Raw genomic sequence first — 26,364 nt, forward strand, 5'->3', positions numbered from 1 at the left:
TTTCCAGATCCTACCCTTTTGTTTTTTTCCTTCTTTTAAAAGTTTTTGAGAATCCAGAAACCTTTATTATCCATTTGACATTTTATTTTCAGCTTAAATACCTGTTAATGTCAAAGTGGATTTTTGCCGATTTCTTGCTTAAATCTCTTAGTTGTCAATATAGGGAAGAAAAGGGGAAAAAAACCAAATCCTTTCCCTTCCCCCTCTCATTCGCAGCTTCAAAGTCTTCTTTGGGAACAATGTTGTTCTTTATAATTCAAATTCCAGGGTATCTTGTATTATTGTTTTTCCAGTTCGACCCGATCAGCCCAAAACTTTCTCTTCTTATCTTCCTCCTGCACATTCTTTTCCAGTCGAGTTCTTCTTTGAGGTGGCCATTTCTGACCACTGCTGCAATCGCCTTCGGGAAAGAGAGTAATGGCCAGCTGGGGAGGAGAGATGCGGTTCTGCTCGACCTTGCTGGCAGTCTCCCCCCTCTTCACCACCTCTATGGTATGGCTTAGCCCCAAAACCAGCCAGCTCGGGTTCCTCCAGCAGCGAGCACAGATCGAAACTGCGCACAGTCGCAGATTTTGGTCTGTCGCTGAAGAAGCTCAAACCGGATCCCTTGTTAATGCTATTATTCATCATAGATAGTCAGAGGGACCACAGCCTAGCGGTAGAGGATCTGAGGTGCATCCAAAAGGTTCCACATCAAATTTCTACGTAGGTGTAGAAAAATTCTACCTGAAAGAGTCACTCCTAGTCAGAAAGGACAATTCTCATGTAAATAGCATTTCTGTGAAAGGCAGCTTCAAATAGAGACCATAGCTCTGGAAGATCCCATGGTTTGAACATAGTCTGTCCTAGATTAAGCCATCTGACACTCTGGAAAGCTACTGCCACTCATTTGAGTTTGATAAATCAGTGCTTCAAGTTAGCTTCAGCAATGTTTCTAAAAAAAAATCTTAAGTATTCAAATTTTACATTATTGGAACCATTTGGGATTATCATAATTATATCTGCTTGTAAATATAGCTACCAAATTTGGCCTGCTTATACCTGGTTGAACAATAGATGACAGCAAAGCAGTGAAGTTTTCTGTTTCCTGCCCATTTTGCTACTATCTAGTGGTGGTTTGAAGTTTTGCAGTCCAGCTTTGATTATGAGGGTTCAGATTCAGAAGTACTCTTGATCTGTAAATGCCTTATTCAGATAAATGGCTATTGAATTAGATAAAAGATTGTGGCAGACCTACCTCTTTGCTTCTTTTTATTGTTATAAATATCTCTTGTTGGCTGTTAGGTGACCGAGTGCTTTCTGTTAATGGGATCACATTGGAAGGAGCAACACATAAACAGGCTGTGGAAATCATGAGAAATACTGGCCAGGTAGGAAATGACAGTCTTCTTGACTTTGGGCACTTTACATTATTATAATCCCAGGAACAAACAAGAAACCATATTGAAACTTATCCTCAGTCATATCAGCAATGCTTACTCTAGTTCCCCTTGAAAAGGCAATTCTATTTAAAATATATATCTGTGTATGAGCACAAAGCTTGGCTGATAATTCAAAGACTCCCACTGATTTACCAGTTTGATTCAAAGAGTGAATCAGTTGAATCAGCCATCTGACTGAAGTCTTGCTTAACTTTGGTGTTTTTAGGTAGTCATCTCCAGAACTGTTTACAGGTTGTCCTTGATTTATGATCACAATTGGGAGCAGAATTTCCATTGCTAAGTCAAGTGGTTGTTAAGTGAGTTGCACCTGAATTTACAACCATTTTGCCATGGTTGTTAAATGAATCAATATGTGCACTGGTTAGACAGTATATAGTTAGTTTAGGAATGAGAGCTGCTCCCTTAAGGGAAATGTAGTTAATGTCTCTTGGGAGATGTAGTTCATGTCACATGGTCACATCTGTAATCCTTATTGGTCACTGAATTGATCTCTGGTTGGACTGGGGGAGTTTTTGGGCATTCTTACCTGGACCCCAACATCATGCTGGAGTTTTCCTTTGCTATTATGCTATGGGATGAAGATAACCATCTTTTCACGCTCTTGAGGCAACTATTAAGGCAAAGATTGGACATTAGATGCATCTCAACATAATTGTAAATTATATCTTGAGGATACCTGATATAATCCAATAAATTATCTTTGTATGGAAGCCTTTGTAGTGTTGGACTGCTTGTCCCAAGCTATCCCAGAAGTGTGGGGTTTGAAAATATGGTTATTAAGCAAATCTAGCTTCCCCCATTAACTTTGCTTGTGGGTAGCTGGCTGAGAAGTTTTGACAAGGGTGATCACATGATCCCTGAAACATTGCAACTATTGTAATACATGCCAACCACCCAAATTTTTCCACCACCCAAACCATTCAATGCTTTTTACCTCTTATGGCAATGGGAAGTGTTCCTGTTGTTTGGAATTATGGAACAGACAGAGAGAATCTCAATGTCCTCACTTTTTAACCATTTTCAATTAATTCTGTAGGTTGGCCATCATACCTAAGAACTGTCTGATTATTAAAGCCCCACCTAATTGTGGTTCCCTCTGCAGGAGGTTCATCTAGTACTAGAAAAGGGCCAACTTCCAGCAGCCAGAATCCATGCTCCCACGACATCACAGTGCACACCTACAAACAATCCCGGTCATAGTACGCTCTTAGAAAAACCTGTGAAGAAGACTTCAAGTGCCAGAGAATACAACTTTGTCACTGATGGTGAGATTCTGTCCAAATACAACTGAAGCCTTAAAGGAAAGATAAGAACTAAGGTTTGGTTGGAGCAATAACAGTCTAATACAGTGGTGGCTATCCTTTTTTGGCTCCTTTGCCAAAATTATTTTTATTATTATTAATAACAAAATTATTATTTTATTATGCGCGCGCTTGTGCACGTGTACTCATGTGCCAGCACCCAGAAGGCAATATGCGTGCGCCCCACGTCCCCTGCGCATGCATGCGCAATTCCCCACCCTCTTACCTGCACTTTGCCTCCCAGCTGATTTTTGGCTGGTTTGAGGCCTTTTTCAGCCTCCCAGGCTTGAGGAAAGCCTCTGCAGCCTGAAAAATAGGCCCGTTTCATCACTTCCGGTATTTCCAGAAATACAGGAAATGATGAAACGGGCCTATTTTTCAGGCTGCAGAGGCTTTCCTCAAACCTGGGAGGCTGAAAAAGGCCTCAAACCAGCCAAAAATCAGCTGGGAGGTGCGCGCATGTGCAGTGAGGTAAGTTTGCCTGCGGCTCGCGTGCCGGCACAAATGGCTCTGCGTGTCACCTGGGCATGCGTGCCATAGGTTCACCATCACAGGTCTAATATAAGTCGTAATGTGGTTTGTTTCATTCTGGCTTAGCCTGTTGTACAAAATCTATTTGCAGTTTATTGAAAAAAAGCTACAAAGCAAATAAGGAGTGAAGACTAGTTATGCATCCGATCCAAAAAGGGGGTCAGTCACCGACTGGATCCTGCAACATTATTCTGGGACACATATATTAGCCTTCATTCGTGTTTCATACTTACACTCTGCATCACTACTGCTGAACCAGATTGTCTACTCTATTGCCAGCCTGCCGTCTTCAAATTGAACTCTGTTAAATAAATAAATAGATGTTTGCATTTATTGTTTTAAACATTATTGCTTTTATTGGAACGGTGTTACGCCTGCTCCACTGGGACAAAGAATGGCCTAAAAACAAAATAAACAATGCTTCAAACAACAGATTAAATCATAATCTATTTTTCACTGCACATCTATAAACTATTTCTTAGCTCCTGCATTTTTTATCTGTCCAGGAATCCTAATACTATTTTCAGATGGATCTCACTCTCCCAAGATTTTTATGAAATGTTTAAAAAAAATGTCCTGTTTTCATCCTGTTGCAGCAACTGCATACATTCAAGGTTACACACCAAACATTGTTCAACTTTCTGATTATTACAGATACACTTTAGCTGCTCAGATTCAAGACCTAGGATGAGTGTGTACAGATGAACTGTCAGCATCTCCAGGTGTGCAGTAACTTGGTTCATTTCCTTTTTCAGACAATACATTTGAAGTGAAACTCGTGAAAAACAGTTCTGGCCTAGGCTTCAGCTTCTGCCGTGAAGATAGCGTCTCCCCAGAACAGCCGGGTTCCAGTATAGTCAGGGTGAAAAAGCTCTTTCCGGGACAACCAGCTGCAGAGAGTGGGCAGATTGAGGTCGGAGATGTCATCCTGAAAGTCAATGGTTCTTCTCTAAAAGGATTATCTCAGCAGGTTAGTGCCTTCTACTCTGAGGGTGAAGATTCATTCTCTGAGCTTGTGGGTTGGTTTGCGAACATTTCATTATCGGGCTAAGTAACATCTTCAGCAGAGTTTAGGGGATGTCAGCAGTGGTGGGATTCAATTTTTTTTTACTACCAGTTCTATGGGCATGGCTTGGTGGGCGTGGCAGGGGAAGGATACTGTAAAATCTCCAGTCAGAGGTGATATTTGCCAGTTCTCCAAACTACTCAAAATTTCCGCTACTGGTTTTCCAGAACTGGTCAGAACTTGCTGAATACCACCTCTGGATGTCAATGTCCGTGTTCTTCCATTTATAAGGGCTTCTTGTGGTCAGTAGGTCTTGTGATTGGTCATCTGTAGGTATGTCAAGTGAGGGTCTTGTAATGTGATGGGTAAGGCGTGAGTCATCCAAGGGTGGGATTCTACCGTTTTGGACCAGTTCAGATGAATCCCTTACTCCGAAGATCAGACTGCTCTTTCCTGTGCTTTATTTCCTTTGTTTAGAGCACAGCTGATTTGCGTGTCAGAGTGGTTTGCCACGCCTCAGCTGTTTTATTCACAGGACTGCTGTAGAAGGTAAGTATTAAAGCTTTTCTAAGTACAAAGCGCGCAATCATCGAACTGGTTGTTATACTGGTGGAATCCCACCCTTGGATTCATCTGTGGGGGTCTTATGATAGGGAGGTTACATCAGGTGAGAGTCAGTGGGAGGTGACCACACGAAGCCCTCATAAACAGAAAAACAGCCTGGTGATGAAACATTTGGAGACCACAAGCTAAGAGAATGAACTTTCATCCTACACCTGAGCTACAGATATTCGCCACTATTGCAAACCTTCTACCGTGTCTTGGAATCAGTCTTTGAAGTCTGTATGGTTCATTCAAAGTTCAAGTGCGGCCTTCAGCCCAAAAACATTCTGTATGTTCTAATGTTTTGCCCTTTAGGAAGTCATCTCAGCTCTCAGGGGAACATCCCCTGAAGTCACCCTTCTCCTGTGCAGGCCGCTTCCTGGAATATTACCAGAGATTGATCCTACATTATTGGTAAGAATTAAGAAGTATACTTGGGTTTTTGTGAAAACAGGGTCAAAACAGTTTCCAAAGATTTAACCTTTGCATGCTCACCCCGAAAATATAAAAGTAAAAGTTTCCCTTGTCCAGTCATGTTCAATTCTAGGCAGCAATCCTCATCTCTGTTTCTTAATGTTGTCCAAAGACACTTCCATAATGGCATGTGATAACACGCTTTTCCCTGAAAAAGGCAATGATTCGGATCGCGATGTAAGCTCTGAATGCTGCTGGATGGGATCAGGACACAAATAATCTCTCGTGCTCTCTCGCTCCTCCACCAGCACAGGAAGAAACTGCTTCAAGAGCGGCTTCCTCCTCCCACCCCACCGCCCCCCCCCCCCCGCCGCAGTTCGTTCGCTGCTGCCTGCCTAATGGTTGAATCGAACAGCTTCGCGGTAAAAAAAGTTATTATTCTCAGCGTTCAAACAACCAGAAAAGGCAGGCAGGCAGAATTAATTTTTCCTGAAATTTCCTTAAATGAAGATGCGTGTTATGCCGGTGTTATACCATATAATAATAATAATAATAATAATAATAATAATAATAATAATAATAATAATAATAATAAACCTTTTACTGAGAGTATTTACACCAAGACAAATTCCTTGTGTGTCCAATCACACTTGGCCAATAAAGTATTCTATTCCATTCTATTCTATTCTATATGCCAAGACTCACAGAATCTGTTCCTACCAGAGGGATTCCTATTTATCTACTTGCATTTGCATGCTTTTGAACTGCTAGGTGGGCAGGAGCTGAGACAAGAATGGGAGCTTACCCAGCCATGCGATACTTGGGTCTCGAACCCGGAGTGTCAGCTTTCCAACTGACAAACACAGCGTCTTTAACCGCTGAGCCATCACGCCCATTCCCAAAAGTATATTCTGGCTAATATGTCAGAGACAAGACCTATCTCCTGCTCTATAGAAGGTTACCTTCAGTGATGGGTTTAGTCATAAGATAAAGAAAATATAGCTTAGGACTTCCCAAAATTTCAGATTTTTGAGAATTGTATGTGGCTAAAATACCTTTGTATGTGTTAAAGGCTATATCTATTCTATCTATATATCTATCTTTCATCTATCTATCTATCTATCTATCTATCTATCTATCTATCTATCTATCTGTCTATCTATCTATCTATCTATCTATCTTTTGGTACACACCTTTATAGACCTTTTGTATAACTTTTTAACAAGAGATCTCTTAAGTTTTACAAACAGCCCTTGACTTAATAACTGTAATTAAGCCTGGAATTACAGTTGCAACTCATGCCAGTCATTTATATCAGGGGTCCCCAAACCCCAGTCCATGGACAGGCACCGGTCCGTGGCATGCCAGAAACCGGGCCATACAAACAAGCCAAGTCCCATCCATGGGATGCAGGCAGCATGCGAAACTACGCCCCCTCCAGTCCATGGAAAAACTAATCTCCCCACAACTGGTAGCTGGTGCCCAAAAGATGGGTGGAGGGGCTGAATTACATTATTAATTCCAGGAAGGAACAGAAAACCAGTTTCTGCACCATATTCAAATTCATCCTGTGCTTAGTTCTGTGTCAGCATTCCAGGGAAAATCAGTAACTGTCAGTAACTCCAAGACAAGCATAATCTCAGAAGTACTTTGATTAGAATAGCACCTGGCACATTCTGTGGAATTCTGAAACTAAAAGTTTCCCTGGACTTCCCACAATGTCCCAACCTACAAACCATCCCCTTTTTATTCATCATCAGACCACATGAACCAATCCCAAAGTAAGTTCCAATTCTTTCTGCGCCACACTCTTTAACCTTGAACTAACAAAAGAATTATATTTTGTCTACTAAAAGCTACTCAATTAACAGCAACCCCCTCCCACTTTCTACAGCTATGTGGCAATGATGAATCATGATTCCATAGCTGACATTCTGATTGTACCCATTTACTAGGCACAGGCAATTATTGCCAGAAGAAATCTAGCAATATGGCTTTCCTGATTTATTTATTTTTTAAAGTTGCTGTGGCCATTAAGCGAATCACTATGGCTGTTAAGTGAATCCACAGTTGTAAGCAAACCCATTGTCCGCAAACCCTGGTTTTCAGCAAAAAAAAAAAATTGTCATAAATTGTGATCACGTGACCATGGGACATTATAAATGGCCGTAAATGCAGGCTGGTTGCCGAGCACCCAAAATGTGATCGCTTGACCTCAGGGGGAGTGGGTGAACATCATAACTTTGAATCTGGGTCATAAGTATGCCTTTGAGGGGCATTTGCCATTTTGTCAAACAATTATTTTCTTACGCTTATTCTAGACCCCCATCCATTCCCCACCAAAAATATTCCCCAAAGCGAGCAGAGAAAACCTGCCTCCCCCTAATGGAGAGCCAGAAGATAGTTCTGATGAAAATGAAACCATTGACCAAAGCAAGAAGATCAGGTCCCCTTCTCGGAGAGACAGCTACAGCGACAGCAGTGGGAGCGGCGGGGAGGAAATCATCACAAATCCAGCCAACCCAAAGTGGAATTCTGCTTTGTATCAAACCCCAAGCCAATCAGCACCTCAAGCGCCTAGTCCTTATGAGACACCCAGCAAGCAAAAGGAAGCAATCCATGCAGCGTTTTGCTCTCCTCATGAGTCATCTAGGAGGCAAGAAATGGAGAACAGGCATGTTTCATTGGTTGACTTCACAGCATGTGGTCTTGCTTGTGTTTTATTTGTCCTTTTGTGTGATTCTGAGCCATGTTAGACTTACTGAAGGCAACTGGCAGGTTCTATGTGTCTTCTTTGTCCATTTATCAAAATAGTGAATTTTGATTGAATTTATTGCATCAACAAGCATGTTTGTTGTTAGCAAAATGTTTCTAGCCATTGTCTAATACACTTTTCTTCCAGTTCATTTCTGATAATGCAAATGCAGTGAACTAAGAGAAAAGTCTTTGGGCTAAATAATGAGAGATAGAATGGAAAACTGCTTTCGCCACACTTCTCTGGGGAAAATTATGCCCTTTTTCTCCCATATAGAGATAATCACGGTGGGTTAATTGGGATGAAGTGTCCTGAAAGCCTTATTTCAAAGCTGAAAGTTTAATTTAATACAATTAATAAATACCTCTTCAGCTGGCAACTCTTATCAACTCTGTCAGTGACTTTGGAAATAATCTTTTTCCTCCCTTTTCTGTCTTGTAGCAACCCTCCCTCCCCTCTGATAATGGAATTGTCACCAATATCAAACCAAAGAACCATCACACTTAATTTTACAGAAGAAAAATTCAGCTCTTCTACCTCTGACTTCACATCTCCACAAGGCAGACTGGCACCTCTTTTCAATCAGGTTGAAAAACATGCAGATGAATATGAACCAGTAATTCCCTACTTTTTTTCCTGATTGATTGTGGGTATGGGTATGGGTAAATTGCACAAATTCAACAAAATACAGGTTACTTAACTGCTGCTGAAAAGCTGACTATGGAATTCTGGGAGTTTAAGTTCATATATCTTAAAGTGGCCAACATTGAGAAATGCTGGTCTGGCCAATAGCCATGGAGTTCCCAGATGGTTCTCCATCCAGTTGTTAACCATACCAATCTTTCTTTGCTTCTAAGACCAACCTGGTTTGACTATGAGTGGACTATGAGTTGACTATGACTACGAGCTCTCTTTTTGTCAGTGTTAATTTGAAATAGGGGAGGAAAGAATTCTATAGTCTTGTAATAAGAATGTTAACTCTTTTATATGGAGGACAAAAGTCAAAGAGAAACTTGGTAGAATGAATAGAAATGGGAATGGAGTGAACAGTCAAAAGCTAAACTGATGAAGATGGAAACATAAAGTTTCATTCATCTTTAATCCTAAAAATGTCGGTGTAGAACTTTTTTATTTGAAGAGAATCTGTTTTTTCAAGCAGAAATTTGAAACTTGATGTCTCCAACCACATTGATGAATTGGTCCCTGGGAAAGTACCCCAACATCCTGATTTGCATACTTACAAATAAGTACACTTTGTGCTGGTTTTCCCCTCCTTGCAGTAAGTTGCTGATGGTGCAGTAGGAAGATGGAAGGCTTTAAATGTCTACAAAAACAAAAGGAAAGAAAGAAGAAAAAGCATCGGACATCAGAAACAAAACAATAATAGTAAATATTAGAAGGTAGAAAAAACAGAAACGAATAAAATATGTTCCATCAGAGAGACAGAATTATGTGAAGGTGCTGTTAAAGCTAAGCTAAAAGCCAGCGTGATTTAAGTAGGAAACTAGGACAAGGGAAGCCCAGCTGAAATTCCCACCTCCTACTTGAAGTTCATTGCATAATATTGAATTATGCATCATTCCTTAGTTCATGCCAAATTATTTGATCCAATTGTTGGGTGGATAAGCTGCACAAAAGAGAAATTCTGTTCACTGACTGAAGTTTTTGAAAAGATGGCAAGGTATAAAGTCTCTTCTTAAAAATAAATGGCTATGTTTCATGAAGGCTGTCAGTTCACAAGTAATAAATTAAGCTACAAATGTTTCTTGTAGGATCAAGATACCCATCCAGAAAGATAATTGTCTACTGCATCACTGCTATTTATTATGCTGGCTTATCAGTCCTCCTGGTGTAGATATAACACCAGGCCTATAAAATTCACCTTAAGCTATCAAGACTGAACATCTTCAAGAAGTATCACAAGAATCTTTAAAACAGAATTATTTTGACAATACAAGTGAAGCATGCCTTCAGTTTTAATCTTAAAAACTTGTTCTTTGTGGGTTGAAAGATGCCTGGAGGGGATAACACCACCATAGACTGAGATGATGCTGAAGCAGCAAATTCTGTAGAATGTCTCTCAGAAGTAAATTGAAGGACATGGTAGGTCCTTGAAGTTAACATTGATGTGGAAAGTCAAAATCAACACAGAAGACCCATGACTATCTTCCAGATGCAACAAAGGGCATCCATCACTGATTTTCCTATGTTTTATTTTTATTTACTGGAGGAAGACAACAATAGGAATTTCTTTCCTTGCCATTAACATACTACTAAATGGAAGTCTCAGAGGTGCTTTTTCAAAGGTGTTTTCTTTGAAGACGTTTCGCTTCTCATCCAAGAAGCTTTATGAGTTCTGAAGAAGTGAAGAAGCTTCTTGGATGAAAAGTGAAATGTCTTGAAGGAAATACAAAGTCCAGTTGCTTTTTGAAAAAGCACCTTTGGGTCAACAATGGACTGGATGACTGAGAATCTCTGTATAGATATTCAATAGCAACAGCACTTAGACTTGTATATCGCTTCACAGTGCTTTACAGCCCTATCTAAGCCGTTTACAGAGGCAGCCTCTTGCCCCCAACAATCTGGGTCCTCATTTTACCCACCTTGGAAGAGTGGAAGGCGGAGTCAACCTTGAGCCTGGTGAGATTTGAACTGCCAAATTTCAGGCAGCCGTCAGGCAGCAAAAATAGCCTGTAGTACTTCATTCTAACAACTGCACCACAGAGTAGAAGTAGTTCATTTTTTGAATAAGTTAAATTACCTTTATTGAAAAAATAGAAGGAAGAAAGCTATGCAGCTAAACGAAACTTTGGGAAGGAAGATTTAAATCAGTGATGTTTTTGACTCTGTCTGCATCAACATTGTCTAATATTCTGATCAGATTTAGAATCTCCCTGCATAACTGCTTTTAGCTAACAGCAAAAACAGTTTTGGATCTGAACTTTCCATCTTATTTATCTTTTCCATTTTTTAAAAAAAGTCTGAAAGAAAATACCTAGGCATAAGCTGTTTTTCCTATACCCACATATAGATTTTATGTAAACCACCTGTGCAGGTATTGACTAAGCTGTATTATCTCCTCTTTTATGTTTTCCTGCGTGATGCATATTAGATGCTAGATGTATAAAGCACCATTGTGCTTTTCAGTCTGGTATATAATAAAAGTCTCTTGCTCTTTAGGAAGTGGAACTCCATGTAGTTCTAACAAAATCCGAGAAAGGTAGCCTTGGCTTCACCGTGACAAAAGGCAGTGATAATACCGGCTGTTACATCCATGATGTGGTACAAGATCCTGCCAAAAGCGATGGGCGCTTGCGACCTGGAGATCGTCTAATCAAAGTGAGGAACATTTTCACCTCTAAAACATATAAAAACTGTACAAGAGAAAAGGATTTGTAGCAGTGGTGGGATTCAAATTTTTTTACTGGGGTTCTGTGGGTGGGCGTGGCTTAGAAGGCATGGCAGGGAAAGGATACTGTAAAATCTTCATTCCCTCCCCACTCCACTAACCTGCTTTCCGGCTCCATTCTCCTATGCAGTACAACAAAAGAAGACCCAGCCGATCAGCTGGGACTCAGGAGGCAGAGAATAGATGGGGCCGGGGCCAGTCAGAGGTGGTATTTGCCGGTTCTCAGAACTACTCGAAATTTCCACTACTAGTTCTCTAGAACTGGTCAGAACCTGCTGAATCCCACCTCTGATTTGGAGGCAATAGGTGGGGTCCTAAGCTCTTTAGGTTATGCAAATATGGATTATGCAAATAACCTGGACCTCACCAACTCAAAATTGTTGTTTGATAGCCTTTTTCTTAAGTGCGCATCTGCTTGAGAACTATTGGAATGGTTTTTTTGCAATGGCTTTAACTGGTGGTGATTATTATTGTTTATTAAGCTAGTATCCTATCAACCTAACTTGTTTTCCCCTTCCATTCAATCATACCCGATTCTCTGAGACTGCCTAGACAAGTTCCCGCAGGTTGTTTTGGCAATGTTTTTCAGAAGTGGTTTTGCCATTGCCTCCTTCCTGGGGCTTAGAGGAAAGTGTCTGGCCCAAGGTCACCAGGCTGGCTTTGTGCCTCGGGCAGAAGTAGAACTCAGGATCTCCCAGCTTCTAGCCTGGGCCATAACTTCTACACCAAACTGGTTCTCTATATGAGTATAACCTTGTGTTATAAGACACAATGAGTATCTTTAATGCTGTGAATGATTTGGTGAACGCTTCTTGGTTTCAATTATTATTTTTTCTTCATTCTTCATTTGTGTTTTCTTTCTTCTTCATCAGTTAACAATCATTTTTATAGTTTACAAATATCTATTGACTTCTTTGAATTAAAATTGATATAAGCCCCACATCTTTTCATCTCTCTCTCTTTCTTTATCTTTCCCTCTCTGTCTGTCCCTCTCTCTCTCTCTCTCTCTCTCTCTCTCTCTGTCTCTCCCTTTCTCCATCTGTCTCTCTCTCTGTCCCTTCTTTCTCTCTGTCTCTGTCTCTCCCTCTCTGTCTCTCTGTCTCTCTCTGTCCCTTCTTTCTCTCTCTCTCTGTCTCTGTCTCTCCTCTGTCTGTCTCTCTCTCTCTCTTCTCTCTCTCTCTCTCTCTCTCTGTCCCTTCTTTCTCTCCCTCTCTGTCTTCTCTCTCCTCTCTCTCTCTCTCTGTCCCTTCTTTCTCTGTCTCTCTGTCTCTGTCTCTCCTCTCTCTCTGTCTCTCTCTCTCTCTGTCTCTCTCTCTCTCTCTGTCCCTTCTTTCTCTCTCTCTGTCTCTGTCTCTCCCTCTGTCTGTCTCTCTCTCTCTCTCTCTCTCTCTCTCTCTCTGTCCCTTCTTTCTCTCCCTCTCTGTCTGTCTCTCTCTCTCTCTCTCTCTCTCTCTCTGTCCCTTCTTTCTCTGTCTCTCTGTCTCTGTCTCTCCTCTCTCTCTGTCTCTCTCTCTCTCTGTCTCTCTCTCTCTCTCTGTCCCTTCTTCTCTCTCCCTCTGTCTGTCTCTCCCTCTCTGTCTGTCTCTCTCTCTCTCTCTCTCTCTCTCTCTCTGTCCCTTCTTTCTCTCTCTCTCTGTCTCTGTCTCTCCCTCTCTGTCTGTCTCTCTCTCTCTCTGTCTCTCTCTCTCTCTCTGTTTCTTTCTGTCTCTGTCTCTCCCTCTCTCCATCTGTCTCTTTCTTTCTTTCTTTCTTTCTTTCTTTCTTTCTTTCTTTCTTTCTTTCTTTCTTTCTTTCTTTCTTTCTTTCTTTCTTTCTTTCTTTCTTTCTTTCTGTCTTTCTCCGATATTCACCTCTGCAGGTTAATGAGACAGACGTTACTAATATGAGCCACACAGATGCAGTCACTTTTCTCCGAGCTGCTCCAAAGATGGTCATGCTGGTGCTTGGACGTGTCCTGGAACAACCTAAGATCCCTATATTTCCCCATCTGTTGCCTGACATTAGCCTTACCTGCTCTCAAGAAGAATTAGGTAACCCCACATTTCATCATGCTATCTTTGGGGGTTCCCCTTTTGTTGCCTTTAAAGTTCTACCTTTGCAGCTGTGTTTTTCTCCCTTTCTTCCAGGTATTTCCCTTGCTGGTGGTCATGATAGTCTTTATCAAGTGTTATATATCAGTGATATAAGCCCCAAATCTGCTGCAGCCCTGGAGGGAACACTTCGTATTCTGGATATCATCCATTATATTAATGGGATCAGCAGTCAGGGATTGAGTTTGAAAGAAGCCAAGAGGGCCTTGGAAATAGCTCTTCCGAATGTGATCCTGAAAGCAACAAGGTATTCCCTGGAATGCCTACCTGTGCAATTGGTCTGATTCAGTCTCACCTTTATTCCAGGATGTGACCAATGGCCTGATTGTACTAAGCGAAGTTTGCATGTTGTTCATTTGCTAAGTCTATGTCTGGCTCCTCATGACCCCATGGAGCACAGCACGCCAGGCCCTCCTATCCTCCACTGGCCAAACTCATGTTCACTGCTAAATGTCTCTGGAGATTCTCAGTCATCCACATCATGGTTGTGACTCAAAGGTGTTTTTCAAACTAGAACAGCATAGAATTCTTTATTGGCCAAGTGTGTTTGAACACACAAGGAATTTGTTTCCTGTGCATAAGCTTTCAGTGTACACACAAGCAACAAGTGATAGAAATAGGAATAGGAATAGAAAAAATCAAATAGAAATAGAACAGAATAGAATAGAATAGAATAGAATAGAATAGAATAGAATAGAATAGAATAGAATTCTTTATTGGCCAAGTGTGTTTGGACACACAAGGAATTTGTCTCCTGTGCATAAGCTTTCAGTGTACACACAAGCAACAAGTGACAGAATTGAATTGAATTGAATTCTTTATTGGACAAGTGTGATTGGACCCACAAGGAATTTGTCTTGGTGCAAAAGCTCACAGTGTACATAAAAGAAAAGATACATTCATCAAGAGACAAGAATCATAAGGTATAACACATAATAATAGTCATAGCATTAAGCAATCAAATCATACTAGGAAACAGTCAATATAAATCGTAAGGATACAAGTGACAAAGTTACAGTCATACAGTCACAAGTGGGAGGGGATGGCCGATAAGGAGTGTTGAGAAGATTAATAGTAATAGTACAGACTTTTAAATAGTTGGACAGTGTTGAGGGAATTATTTATTTAGCAGAGTGATGGCATTCAGAAAAAAACTGTCTTTGTGTCTAGTTGTTCTGGTGTGCAGTGCTCTGTAGATTATGATAAATCATAATCATATAAAAATACATTCATCCTAAATCATAAGATACAACACTCAGTGATAATCAGGATACTAAATAAGCAATTAACATGAATCATACTGGGATACTAAATAAAACAATATAAATCGTAAGATACAAGCAACAAAATTATAGTCATAAAAAGATAAGGAAATAGATAATAGGAAAAATGAGAAGGATAATAGTAATACAGCCCTATTATAGGTATGTTGACAGTGTTGTGGGAATTACTTGTTTAGCAGAGTAATGGCACGGGGTGGGTGGGGGAAACTGTCCTTGTGTCTAGTTATCTTGGCATGCAATGCCCTATAGCGTCATTTTGAGAGAAGTAATTGAAACAGTATATGTTCAAGATGTGAGGGGTCTGTAGATATCTTGAGGAAGACATTTTGTTTCTCAACCAAGAAGCTGACTGAACTGAAGAAGCTTCTTGGATGAGAAGTGAAACGTCTTCCTCATAATTGCCCTGCTGCCTTTTGACAAATCACCTTTGAGTCATATTCACTACGTTGATGACATTATCTAACTATCTTATCTTCTGCCATCCCCTTATTCTTTTGCCTTCAATATTCCCTAGCATCAGGGTCTTTTGCAGTGAGTCCTCTTTTCTCATTTGGTGGCCAAAGTATATCAGCTAAAGTTGCTTAGCCATTAATTATTAATTAATCCATACTCTGCTGGGATTATTTATTACACTAAATAATAGAACACGATTCATTCCGTCCAAGACAAGATGCAATTTGCTCACTATCAAAAAATTATTTGGGTCCTTGTACTTGTGATCAATGTCTGTCCATGGAAATCAATGCTGCTTACATTATATTTCTAGTAATTAATGGCATTTTAAGTATGAACTAGATAAAATTCGATCTGTTGTTCTAAACATGCGGAGCTACTCCTGAAAAAAAAATTAAGCCACTGATGGTTTAGCCTTGAGACTTGGAAATTATCAGGTGAAACTTTACAAGGCTGGCGAGGTTAAAAAATAGCAATCACTTGGATTTCTCAAAAGGTTTTTACTGCTAGTAGGGCAATGAAGCTGAATCTTGAAAGCCTACCAATGTAATTGTCCCAAACAATTAATACCATGTGTATTTAAGGCAAAGTAATACTGAATCTCTTTCTCGTGGTTCCCTGTTCCTGAATCTCTTCTCTAATGGACCTATTTCCTTCATTAACTCCTTGTGTTCCCTGTTAGGCATTCCATGCAGGGGTGGGCTTCAAAAATTTTAGCAAAGGGTTCTCTGCCCAATTGCTGGGTTGGCATGGTCATAGCAGGCATGGCCTAGTTGGCCTCCTGCACCACAGCGGGGTGAGGTGTTTTTGCCCTTCCCGGGCTCCGGAAGCTTTCCTCAAGCTTCCAGGAGGGCAAAGATGACCTCCCGGGCTCCTGAGGCTCTCTGGAAGCCGGAAACGGGCCCATTTTCGGCCTTCCTGAACTTCCGAGAGGCCCGTTTTTCCCCTCCCTGAGCCTCTGTACGCACCCTGCACATACCTGCATTCAAAACGTGCTGCGTGGGGACTCCAGGGAGGAGTGGGGTAGGGTGGGTGGGGCCATCTAGGAGTGGGATTTGGGGGTTCTCTGAACTGCACAGAATCTTAGCTAGGGGCTCTCCCGAACCCCTGAGAACCCCCAGCAGCCCACTCCTGATTCAATGCCACTAGGTTACTTCTGACAGTACCCATGTCTTATGAATAGTTGGTTGAAATGTCACTTGTCTTAAACATATTCGGGGGGTAAAATCCATTTGTATCCTAGGCAAAAGCTGAATGTAAAGCTTTTTCTTTTTGATTTCAGAGATGGCCACCCAGTATTTCCAAAAGCTAAAGAACATGAATTCATTGGTCTGAAATCGATCAAACAGAATGGTAAGGGCATAATTTAGAATACGTTGACTTCCTCTGCAGAATAATATCCTAAGGATATTAATGATTTTCAAAAGAATGTCATACTGAGTTTAATAGAACTCCTTTGCCAATATAAATAATTACTCAATAAGTTTGATCTGAATGAGAGTTTGGGGTTAGGGAGCAGACATATTTCAAACATTTGACAATGTTTATTTGATCCCTGAAGGAAACAATATAATTTTCAATGCCAGATTGTTTTGTCTGTTATTATAAAGTTAAAAATAATAACAAACCAATCTTGTTTTCTCGCCTGCCTTCTTTTTTTAAAGGCCATTTTCAGGGAGAACCTGGTAGCAAAACAGAAAAGGTACCTGATATCTGCAAAGTAAGTAATCAAGAACGTTATTTATATAATTTGCACTTACAAAACATGAAGCACAATGATGAATTTTAAGATTATAAAATTACAGTCAAAAGCACTTCAAAGAAATACACTGAACACCATTAAAAGCAAAATAAGACGGCACATTTAGAAAGCTCTGGATTATAGAGCTCATTCGGGTTTATAGTTAACCAGCTTGTTGCTTTCTATGATGAGTAAAGAATGACTAGGTATAATTAACTGGAAAAGAGAGAAATATTTCATTGCTACGATCAGTCAGAAGGAAATTACTGATAGTCCTTGACCACAATCAAGCCCAAAATTTCTGTTGCTGAGTGAGACATTTGTTAAGTGAATTTTGTTCCATTTTATGACTTTCCTTGCCATATTTATTACATCACTGCAGTTATTAAGTTAGTAACACAGTTGTTAAGTAAATCTGGTTTTCCATCGACTTTGCTAGTCAGAAGTTGCAAAAGGTGATCACATGACTTCAGGACACTGCAAGCATCACAAATGCAAGCCAGTTGCCAAGTGTCTGAATTTTGATCATAGGGATGCTACAACGGTTGTAAGCGTGAAAAATGGTCATAAGTGACTTTTTTCAGTGTAATTTCGAACGGTCACTAAACGAACTATTGTAAGTCGAGGACTGCCTATACATGTTGCTCATCTGTGAAATTAAGAGAAAGGATGTGCTTACATCTGAAGGAAATATGGAGATAATAAGCTGAATGATCTTTTGGGTTGGAATTGAATTCATGCAGTGAAATGTAGATTTAATCATGAATGAAAAGGCTACTAAATGTACATGAAAGCAGAAATCTATCCATTGGTAGTTATTGCATGTTATACGTCTAGTGTATGCTGATAATAAGTTTGGGAAGAAAAGTGTGCCACACTCTGATTTAATGTGATTCAGAAATATATATTGTTATATGATAAGAATGGGTGAGTGAGAACAAGACAAAAATGTACAAAAAAGTAATTGAGCTATGAATGAGAATGGTCACAGCATCTGCTTAAAAATTATTGTTTTAGGATACGTAATTTAATCATAAATTCATTAGTTCATACAAATGGCAGTGGAATAAATCAAAAACCATAACTGTTCTTGGTTTTTATAATGAAAGATAGAGGGAATTAGTGGTGGATATAGTGAGATAAGAGGCTTGGTACGTGGATAAATCAGTTTTTGGAAATTACAAGAATAGATCTTAGAAAAAAAAATAGACATAACTCTACAAAGAAGTAGAGAAAAAATGTGAAGGGGGAAAAATTGTAGGAAGAGAAAGTATGACTCCTGTATACAAAAGAAAATAATGACTGGAATAAATAAATAGAAAACAGACATAAAAGGGTGTGGAAACTTCTTGGAACACAATGCAAAGAGTTATGTTGCAAAATGCCACGTGTGTGTGTGTGTGTGTGTGTGTGTGTGTGTGTGTGTGTATAATGATTGGATGTGAAAAATCTCATACAAAAGAAAGTTGCAAAATGAGGAATAAAGATATTATATAATTGTATAACATACAGTAACATAACATATAGAAAGTAAAAAGATAATTGTCAAATAAGATAAATGTGCACCTTGGTAGAATGTTAGTAAAGATAGGAAAATGGATGGATAAATAGCAACAGCATTTAAACTTACATACATACCGCTTTACAGTACTTTACAGCCCTCTCTGCTCGGTTTGGATACACCGACACAATTTTCAGGATTTAAGTCACCCATTTAATGCTCAGCTCATGCAAGTAGCTATGTCTTATTTCAGTCACACATGGGGCTCTGAAAAGAGACATAGCTGCTTTAAAGAGGTTCTGCATTTACAGGCTCTTCCCAACTCTGGTAGTTCTTAGGGTTTAATTGAGATTTTTTTGAAAGCAAGCTAATGGATCTTCTAAATCCTTCTCATTGTGGGAGCAATTAATCCTATATCTCAAAGAATTTTTCAGTTTAAAAAACCTTAATTTGTCTCGGTTCTTCTTAGATTAATGGCGAAACAAACAGCAGTCTCCAACTGAGAAGTCTAACCCAGGATCCTATCTCTAAAGAAATATCTCCAAGTGATACCATTTTCCAGGCCTCAGATTTTCACAACTATAACAACAACAAAGGTAATGACACTGAGATAAGATTGTCTATTTTTCTAAGTCTTCAGAGTTTTCTGGAATAGCACCCAGATTATACAGCCTGTTTGGTATAATGATTAAAATGCTAACCTAGAAACTGGGAGACAGTGAATTCTAGTCCTGTGGCTTTGGACCAGTCACTCTTTCTCAGACAAGTCACCTCACAAGGTGGTTGTTGTGGGGAAAAAGAAGAGGAAGGAATATTACTGTATATTTGGTTCCCTCCTTGAGTTACTTATAAAGGTTTGGATAAAAATATAATAAATAAACTGATGAGAATGATACTGTTTTTGAAGGATTCATCCTGTATTAATGTATGTTGTCGCTATAAATTTTTAATTATATGCATATAGTTATATGCATTAACTTTGGTACTGCAGACAGTGTCAGCTTGGGTATCAACCATATGTGCAAACTTCAATTCCCAGAATTCTCAGTGATGGTCATGCTTGCTAAGAATTCTAGGGATAGAAGTTTAATCATCTCTTACGAAATTTGCACCTGGAGAGGCAGGGGGAGCGGGAATTTTGGTGACGCAGAGCTTTCTCAGAGAGAGGCCCAAATTAAGAGACTAACCCCGGGCTGAATGGCAGAGGGGAGAAGGGGTTCGGGGCAGCAGCACCCTAGAATCTCTCAAGATGTATCTAGTAGGGTAGAAAGTTATAGCGTTAGTTTGACAAGGCGCTGTCCATTGGGTGTAAGCAAATAAAAGGATTAAACTTAATTGGATCTCTTTGTATCTCGTCTTTGGGCCAAGGCCTGACATAGTCACCCTAGGATGATGTAATACAAAACTCACACATAGCACATCAGAAAAATAGATCCATTCCCAAGAGAAAATCACACTCAATCCTTAACTGAAATTTTTTGAATTAACTTGATTTCTCCCCAGCAATAATATTAATGTTAAAGTTTTCTTTAAAGCAGAAGTCCAAGATGAAGATTCTTATGATGAGGATGATCACAATCAAGTTATTCAATATCTTTTAGATGTTGTCGATGAAGAAGCTCAGAATCTGCTAAATCGTAATAATTCTGCATCTGAGACCCATCATGCAGGTACGGTTAAGTTAAAATCTCAGAAAAACCAGGTTATAAGGTCTGCACACCATAAAGTATGAACAATTCCAAATTGATGTGATTTTGCAATATTAATTTTTCTGAGAGTGGAGCATTTATCAGATCATTAATATATATGGAGCAGATGTCTTCTCAATGCTAATTTGGTTTGCAAAAATGTTAAATTCTTGGGAAGCATTTTTTTAGTATTTGTGATGACTAGAGCCCGCGTTGCTTAAAGAAATCTTTGTTTTAAGTTCTTTGTCTTCAAACAGCTGTAACCCTTTGTCAATTAGTACTTCAATTACAGATGGGAAGGTCCAATTTAAAAACAATTCTGGGAAAGGAACAAAATTAATGTATATTGGAAATGTTCTGCACACCCTTTTTTACTCTTGAGAGAAAAAGGCTTTTTGGTAATGGTGTCTTAATTTTGAAGTATCCTTCTATTGGGAGTTTAAGAAACTAAGTTTCAATAGTCGTTTTGAGTTTCTGTGGTTTCTTGCCACAGTGTGTACTTGATCCTTTAAGGCAGTGGTCCCCAACCTTTTTGTACCAGGGACCAGTTTCACGCAGAAACACTTTTTCAAGGACCGGGGGGGAGTCCGAGTTTGGTGGTTTGCTTGCAGACGTTTCATTACCTGACTAGGTAACATCTGATGTTGTTACCTAATCGGGTAATAAAGCGTCTGCCAGCAAACCACCAAGTTCAGGAGCGCCAATGCCTCCTCATTGCAACCCTGAGCGACAGATATTCTCTTCTATTGGGACATTTAAAACGGAGGGTTTCAGCTGCAGATTCAGGAACTGCGCCGGGCTGAGGAGCGCCTTCAAAACTGAGCGCTGGGCGGCGGCCCACGGCTGTCTCCGCGGCTCAGGACAAGTCCCTGCAGGACGGCTGAGAAGCCCGCCTCTCAGCCCTGCCTCCCTCAGCCTCATCTCTCAGGTGTCTCCCTCCCTCCTCAGCCTCATCCCTCAGGTGTCTGCCTCGTTCCTCTCTCAGTCGCTCTCTCGCTCCTCCACTAGCCCAGGAAGAAACTGCTTCAAAGAAGCCGGCAGGGTGGCTTTTCTCTCAGTGCAGCTCCTCCGAGCGCCCGTTCACCCCCACCCCGCTGCCTGCGGTTCAATCCCAGTGCTCCGTTCTGCCTGCCTGCCTGCCTTCGTTTCTGGTTGTTTCGGAGCAGCTTCGGCTGAGAAAAAGAGGCGAATAGTTATTATTCTCAGCCGAAGCTGCTCCGAAACAACCAGAAAGCGAAGGCAGGCAAGCAGGCAGAACGGAGCACTGGATTGAACCTGGATTGATTGGCGGTGGGGTGGGGTGAACGGGCGCTCGGGAGCTGCGCCGACAGGAAAAGCCACCCTGCCGGCTTCTTTGAAGCAGTTTCTTCCTGGGCTGGTGGAGGAGCGAGAGAGCGACTGAGAGAGGAATGAGGCGGGAGGAAACCGAAGCCGCTGAGCCGGAGAGCAGGACAGGCTTTGGTTGCTTCCTCCTCCCCTTCTTTCATTTGTGTCCTTGATCCCTGATCCCAGCAGCATTCACCAGAAGGCGAAGAAAGCCGCCATTTTTATTTTATTTTTATTTTTATTTTCTTTGCGGCGGTGCAAAGTGATCCACAGACCGGTACGGTCCACGTCCCAGTGGTTGGGGACCCCTGCTTTAAGGTACTTGAAGGGACTTTTGACTGAGATTTCAGTTGTTCAGTTGTGCAACTTGATGCATGGAAGTGTACAAACAAATTGTTGTTTTTCATATTGTCCTCTTGCTTTTGCACTTTTTGTTTTGTCTTTTTTTATCACAAAAAACCCTTCAAGGAACAAATGGGCAGCCTTCAGCTTCTCTGGCAGTGTGCAGCTTCTAAAATCCCCCAGGATTGTCCTGTTGCAAAGCTTGTGGCAAACTGTTGACTAACAACAAATAATTTCCATGTTTTTTCAGCGGGGACCAAATGGATTAAGTCTCCCAAAATAGCCCCCCACAATCCTACCAATATTGTCCCTGTTCATTTTCCCAGTTCATCCCTCAGACATAATTGGGAGTGACTTTCCGAATTTCCAGGCCTTTGTTATTTTACAACAGATGGGTATGCATGGTCCAGCTGCACTTTTTACGTTGGCGATTTTTCCTACAGTGTGTTTCTCTTTCTGCAGAGACAAATGGGAAACTTTTGGAAGAGAAATCAGAGGACACAGACTATGATGGGTCATCTTTGCCTGAAGATTTTTCAGAGGTATCATAATTATTATTTTTAACCCAGCTTTCTCCTTGACTTCGTTGGCTGACCTCTCATCCTATCCAATGTAGGATGAGCTAAATGTGTGTTTGATATTTAAAAAACAGTCCTCAACCGAGTCCTATCTCACTGTGCCTCATAAAACAAAACAAAAAGCCAAACAAAAAAGAAAAATAGGTACCTAAACAGACAGACAGAAAAACAGACACCAAAGTCCTTAATTAATCAAAACCCTCATCCTCACTTCTTTATATTCCAATGGATAAGTACTTTGTAAATAATGCCGAAAGACAATCTCATCCATCACATAATTAAGACTACCACAGAATGTAAAATGAAGACCTAATAAAATTATTCCCATTAATTTGTCTTTAGTAAAGTCAAATTCTAACCATAACTTCTTTATATCTCCAGTCAAAACATAACCTGTATAACTCTAATATAAATATAACACTCTTGATGGAACAACTGTTACGATATGTACAGAATAACCCTTGAGTAATAAGGATATGCACATGGAAACGTTTATGAGAGTAGTTATGAATATTCAGCCACACACAGATACGCTGAATTGAGTTAAAGTTTACTTTAAGCAATAGCAGAGTCCAATAAACAGTCCAGGTCGTATACGTTTAACAGTCCAAAGAATATCCAATTACAAAATCTTCTTACTGGGTGCCTTTGTCATTTACAGCAAACAAAGATATCAAAGTATAAGCACAGCATAAATACAACAGAGAACCTTAGATAGCGACAGAATGTCAGAGAGACAGAATATCAGAGAGAGAGAATGTCAGAGAGAGCAAGCTATGATCTCTAGCTCCCTCTTATGGTAATTTGCAATATAATCAACCAATCGGAATATAGTATAAATCAATACAGTGATTTTGTCTTAAAGCTACAAACATACATTTTTGGTTTATTTTTTGCCAACCCAACTAATTGGTGGACAGATTCCTAACAACAACCTCCTGCAAAACGGTCCTACAAGACCAAAAGATACATTGGGGGAGTTGTCTATTCATCATATAATTGAGCCCGGAATTACAAGTAGTACATTGTTGCGGTCGTAAGGCAAAGCATTATGTGACTGGACCTGATTTTTATTTTTAGTTTGTGATGGTCATTAAGCAAATTGATTTTATCAAATGGATGGGGTTTTTTGCCAGAAACGAGAGGCAATTCGCTAAAACTCAGCAAATCCTCCCCCACCCCCGAAAGCATGGTCACATGACTGCAGGACACTGCAAACAGCCATAAAGATGGTTCTGTTTCCAAGAGCCAAAATGTGATCATGTAATAGCAGGGGAGGTGAAGCCATTGTAACTTTAAAAACAGGTTGTAAGTAGCTTTTAGGGTAATAGGTTCATTGTAACTTTGAACAGTTGTTATAAGTGGAGATTTATCGATATGCAAATAGGCTATATAATTAAAACATTAACAATCTTCCAGCAACATGTCAGGTTGGCTGAAATTTCACTAAAATCTATTGCAGAAAAGCAGAGAAATTTCTTATAGTCTGGAAAACGTCATCAAAAAAGCACAACAAAGAATGTTCTTTCCGCGCCAACTCAGAAAGATCAAACTGCCCAAGAAGCTGCTGATACAGTTCTACAGAGGAATTATTGAGTCTATCATCTGTACCTCTATAACTGTCTGGTTTGGTTCTGCAACCCAACAGGACAGACACAGACTTCAGAGGATAATTAGGACTGCAGAAAAAACAATTACTACCAACCTGCCTTCAATCAAGGACCTGTATTCTGCACGAGTCAAAAAGAAGGCTGTGAAAATATCTGCAGACCCCTCACATCCAGGACATAAACTGTTTCAACTCCTTCCCTCAAAACGACGCTATAGAGCACTGCACACCAGAACAACTAGACACAAGGACAGTTTTTTTCCGAACGCCATCACTCTGCTAAACAAATAATTTCCTCAACATTGTCCAACCATTTACAAAGTCTGCACTACTATTACTATTAACCTTCCCATCATTCCTTATCACCCATCCCCTCCCACTTATGATTGTATGACTGTATCTTTGTCGCTTGGATCCTTACGACGTATATGGACTGTTTCCTAGTATGATTTAATTGCTTATTGTACCCTATGACTATTATTAAGTGTTGTACCTGATGATTCTTGACTCTTAACGAATGTATCTTTTCTTTTATGTACACTGAGAGCATCTGCACCAAGACAAATTCCTTGTGTATCCAATCACACTTGGCCAATAAAGAATTTAATTCTATCTATTATATAAAAAGGTTCTCTCTCCCTTGTTTGGTCTGTAGTTGATTGCAAACTCTTTCTAATCTGCCTTTTCCCTTAGCAGACCCAAATAAATGGCTGTGAAGAACATTGCAATGGCAACAGGATGTATGGACGGTGAGTCCTTTCCTTGGGAATGAACATAAACGTTTATAATGGGAGTGCTAGGTTATACCTTTCGGAAATACCCAGGAAACTACAGAGATTTTGAACACAAATTGTAAAAAGCTCCCAAAAAGAATGGGACAGTGATGATTTTGTTTTGTTTTTTGCTCACGAGATCATCAACTGAAGCCTTTCCCAAATCTTAACTATGATTACTCTATTTCCAAGACATATTCGTTTTAAAAAATTCCTACCACTTATTCATCTCTTCCAGTTTGTGGCAAAATCTTTACCTATACTAACCAACCAGGCTCAATAGTGGACTGTTTTTCTTCACTGTTCCAATATTTACTCGATGGTCACAAACCAAAACAGTATAAACTTCTTGAAATCAATGAGCTTGAACATGCTTACCTGTCTTGGATTATTGCCTTCTCAGTAAGAAATCAGGATTTAGCAGCAGCAATCCATTCACTAAAATGAGATGTAGTGCTTTTAATATCAATAATTGAGGTGATGGATTTATTTTACTGGATTTCAGATAGCAGGCTACAGGACTCAGCTTTCTCCTGCTATTTTTAGGCTGTTCTTTATTTCTCATGTCCTTACATGAAACATCCAGTAGGGTGATCTGTTAGAACAGGACTGTGAAACTGGCGGCCCACGGGCCCGATATGTCACGCACAGACCATGCCCACCCCGGCTTCACAAAGGCAAAAAATGTGATATGACAAGCGCAGGCCCATGACGTAATCGAGTTTGACACCCATGCGTTAGAATGTAGGTGAGATATCTTTTTCAAAAAAAATGAGGGGAAAAACCCATCATTTATACCCATCATTCTGATTAAGAAAATAATTTCATTGTACTTTGTCGCCTCTGTCAATTAAAATTATTATTGTCTTTTGGGAGAGAAATGTCTATTTTTTGTCTCAGAAGAATGTATTTTTCATATATTTTTTTCAGATTACCTCAGCAACCTGTGATGGCTCAGGCAGATGATGATGACATTACCTGGGGAAGTGAGGAGTTGCCCATTGAATCAATAAACCAGCCACAGTCTGTTAAAGGTAGGCAGCCATTACTGTATCCTCCAAATGGACAGCTGCTAAAATCCCAACATTTGTCATTTTTTAATGTCAGTTAGTCCTGGAAACAGTAATATTGATAGTAACAAACTAGATTTCTAGTTTTAGAGTTTTCAAAAAAATAATTTTCATCTCCACCTGGCAGTAGAATCCCTGAGGATTAATTCCTTTCATATTCAGGAACTATCTGGAACTCTCTATCTAGGAAGTTACCTTAAATCAACTATTGTCGTCTTCAAAGTTGATTTCTCTGATCAGAAAGAGGGACGCTCCAAAATATCAGCAAGATCAGGACAGAGAACTATGAAACGATGAAACAAATTAATTTGGATTTGATGTACATTTAAATGTCATTAGTGACTCCAATCACTTTTCAAATATTTAGTCTCCTTTCTGTTGTTGGTGTTAAAAATTATTTGTTGACAATTTGGAGGTTTCTTGAGAATTCCTCCCAAGTTGTGACTTAC

General features: G+C 40.0%; 1 protein-coding gene across 11 annotated transcripts in view; it reads left to right on the plus strand.

Annotated features, from left to right (window-relative positions):
• Window positions 1-26,364, plus strand: part of PTPN13 (protein tyrosine phosphatase non-receptor type 13) — a 193,274-nt gene that overhangs the window by 157,261 nt on the left and 9,649 nt on the right. For 2 of the 11 annotated variants that reach the window (XM_087962816.1, XM_087962820.1), the window contains exons 26-41: window positions 1,285-1,370; window positions 2,545-2,707; window positions 4,030-4,244; window positions 5,199-5,297; window positions 7,619-7,971; window positions 8,494-8,668; window positions 11,233-11,391; window positions 13,320-13,491; window positions 13,588-13,798; window positions 16,570-16,640; window positions 16,952-17,007; window positions 18,999-19,125; window positions 20,065-20,199; window positions 22,348-22,427; window positions 24,766-24,821; window positions 25,776-25,879. In XM_087962816.1, the coding sequence (XP_087818942.1) occupies window positions 1,285-1,370; window positions 2,545-2,707; window positions 4,030-4,244; window positions 5,199-5,297; window positions 7,619-7,971; window positions 8,494-8,668; window positions 11,233-11,391; window positions 13,320-13,491; window positions 13,588-13,798; window positions 16,570-16,640; window positions 16,952-17,007; window positions 18,999-19,125; window positions 20,065-20,199; window positions 22,348-22,427; window positions 24,766-24,821; window positions 25,776-25,879 (2,262 nt within the window). The remainder of the gene's footprint in view (window positions 1-1,284; window positions 1,371-2,544; window positions 2,708-4,029; window positions 4,245-5,198; window positions 5,298-7,618; window positions 7,972-8,493; window positions 8,669-11,232; window positions 11,392-13,319; window positions 13,492-13,587; window positions 13,799-16,569; window positions 16,641-16,951; window positions 17,008-18,998; window positions 19,126-20,064; window positions 20,200-22,347; window positions 22,428-24,765; window positions 24,822-25,775; window positions 25,880-26,364) is intronic. The other 9 variants (XM_087962817.1, XM_087962821.1, XM_087962822.1 and 6 more) reach the window with 6 other exon arrangements.

This window comes from Notechis scutatus, chromosome 4 (genome assembly GCF_049901735.1).
Source record: "Notechis scutatus isolate UNSWTSFEM ecotype Mainland chromosome 4, rNotScu1.2, whole genome shotgun sequence".
Taxonomy (NCBI): domain Eukaryota; kingdom Metazoa; phylum Chordata; class Lepidosauria; order Squamata; family Elapidae; genus Notechis; species Notechis scutatus.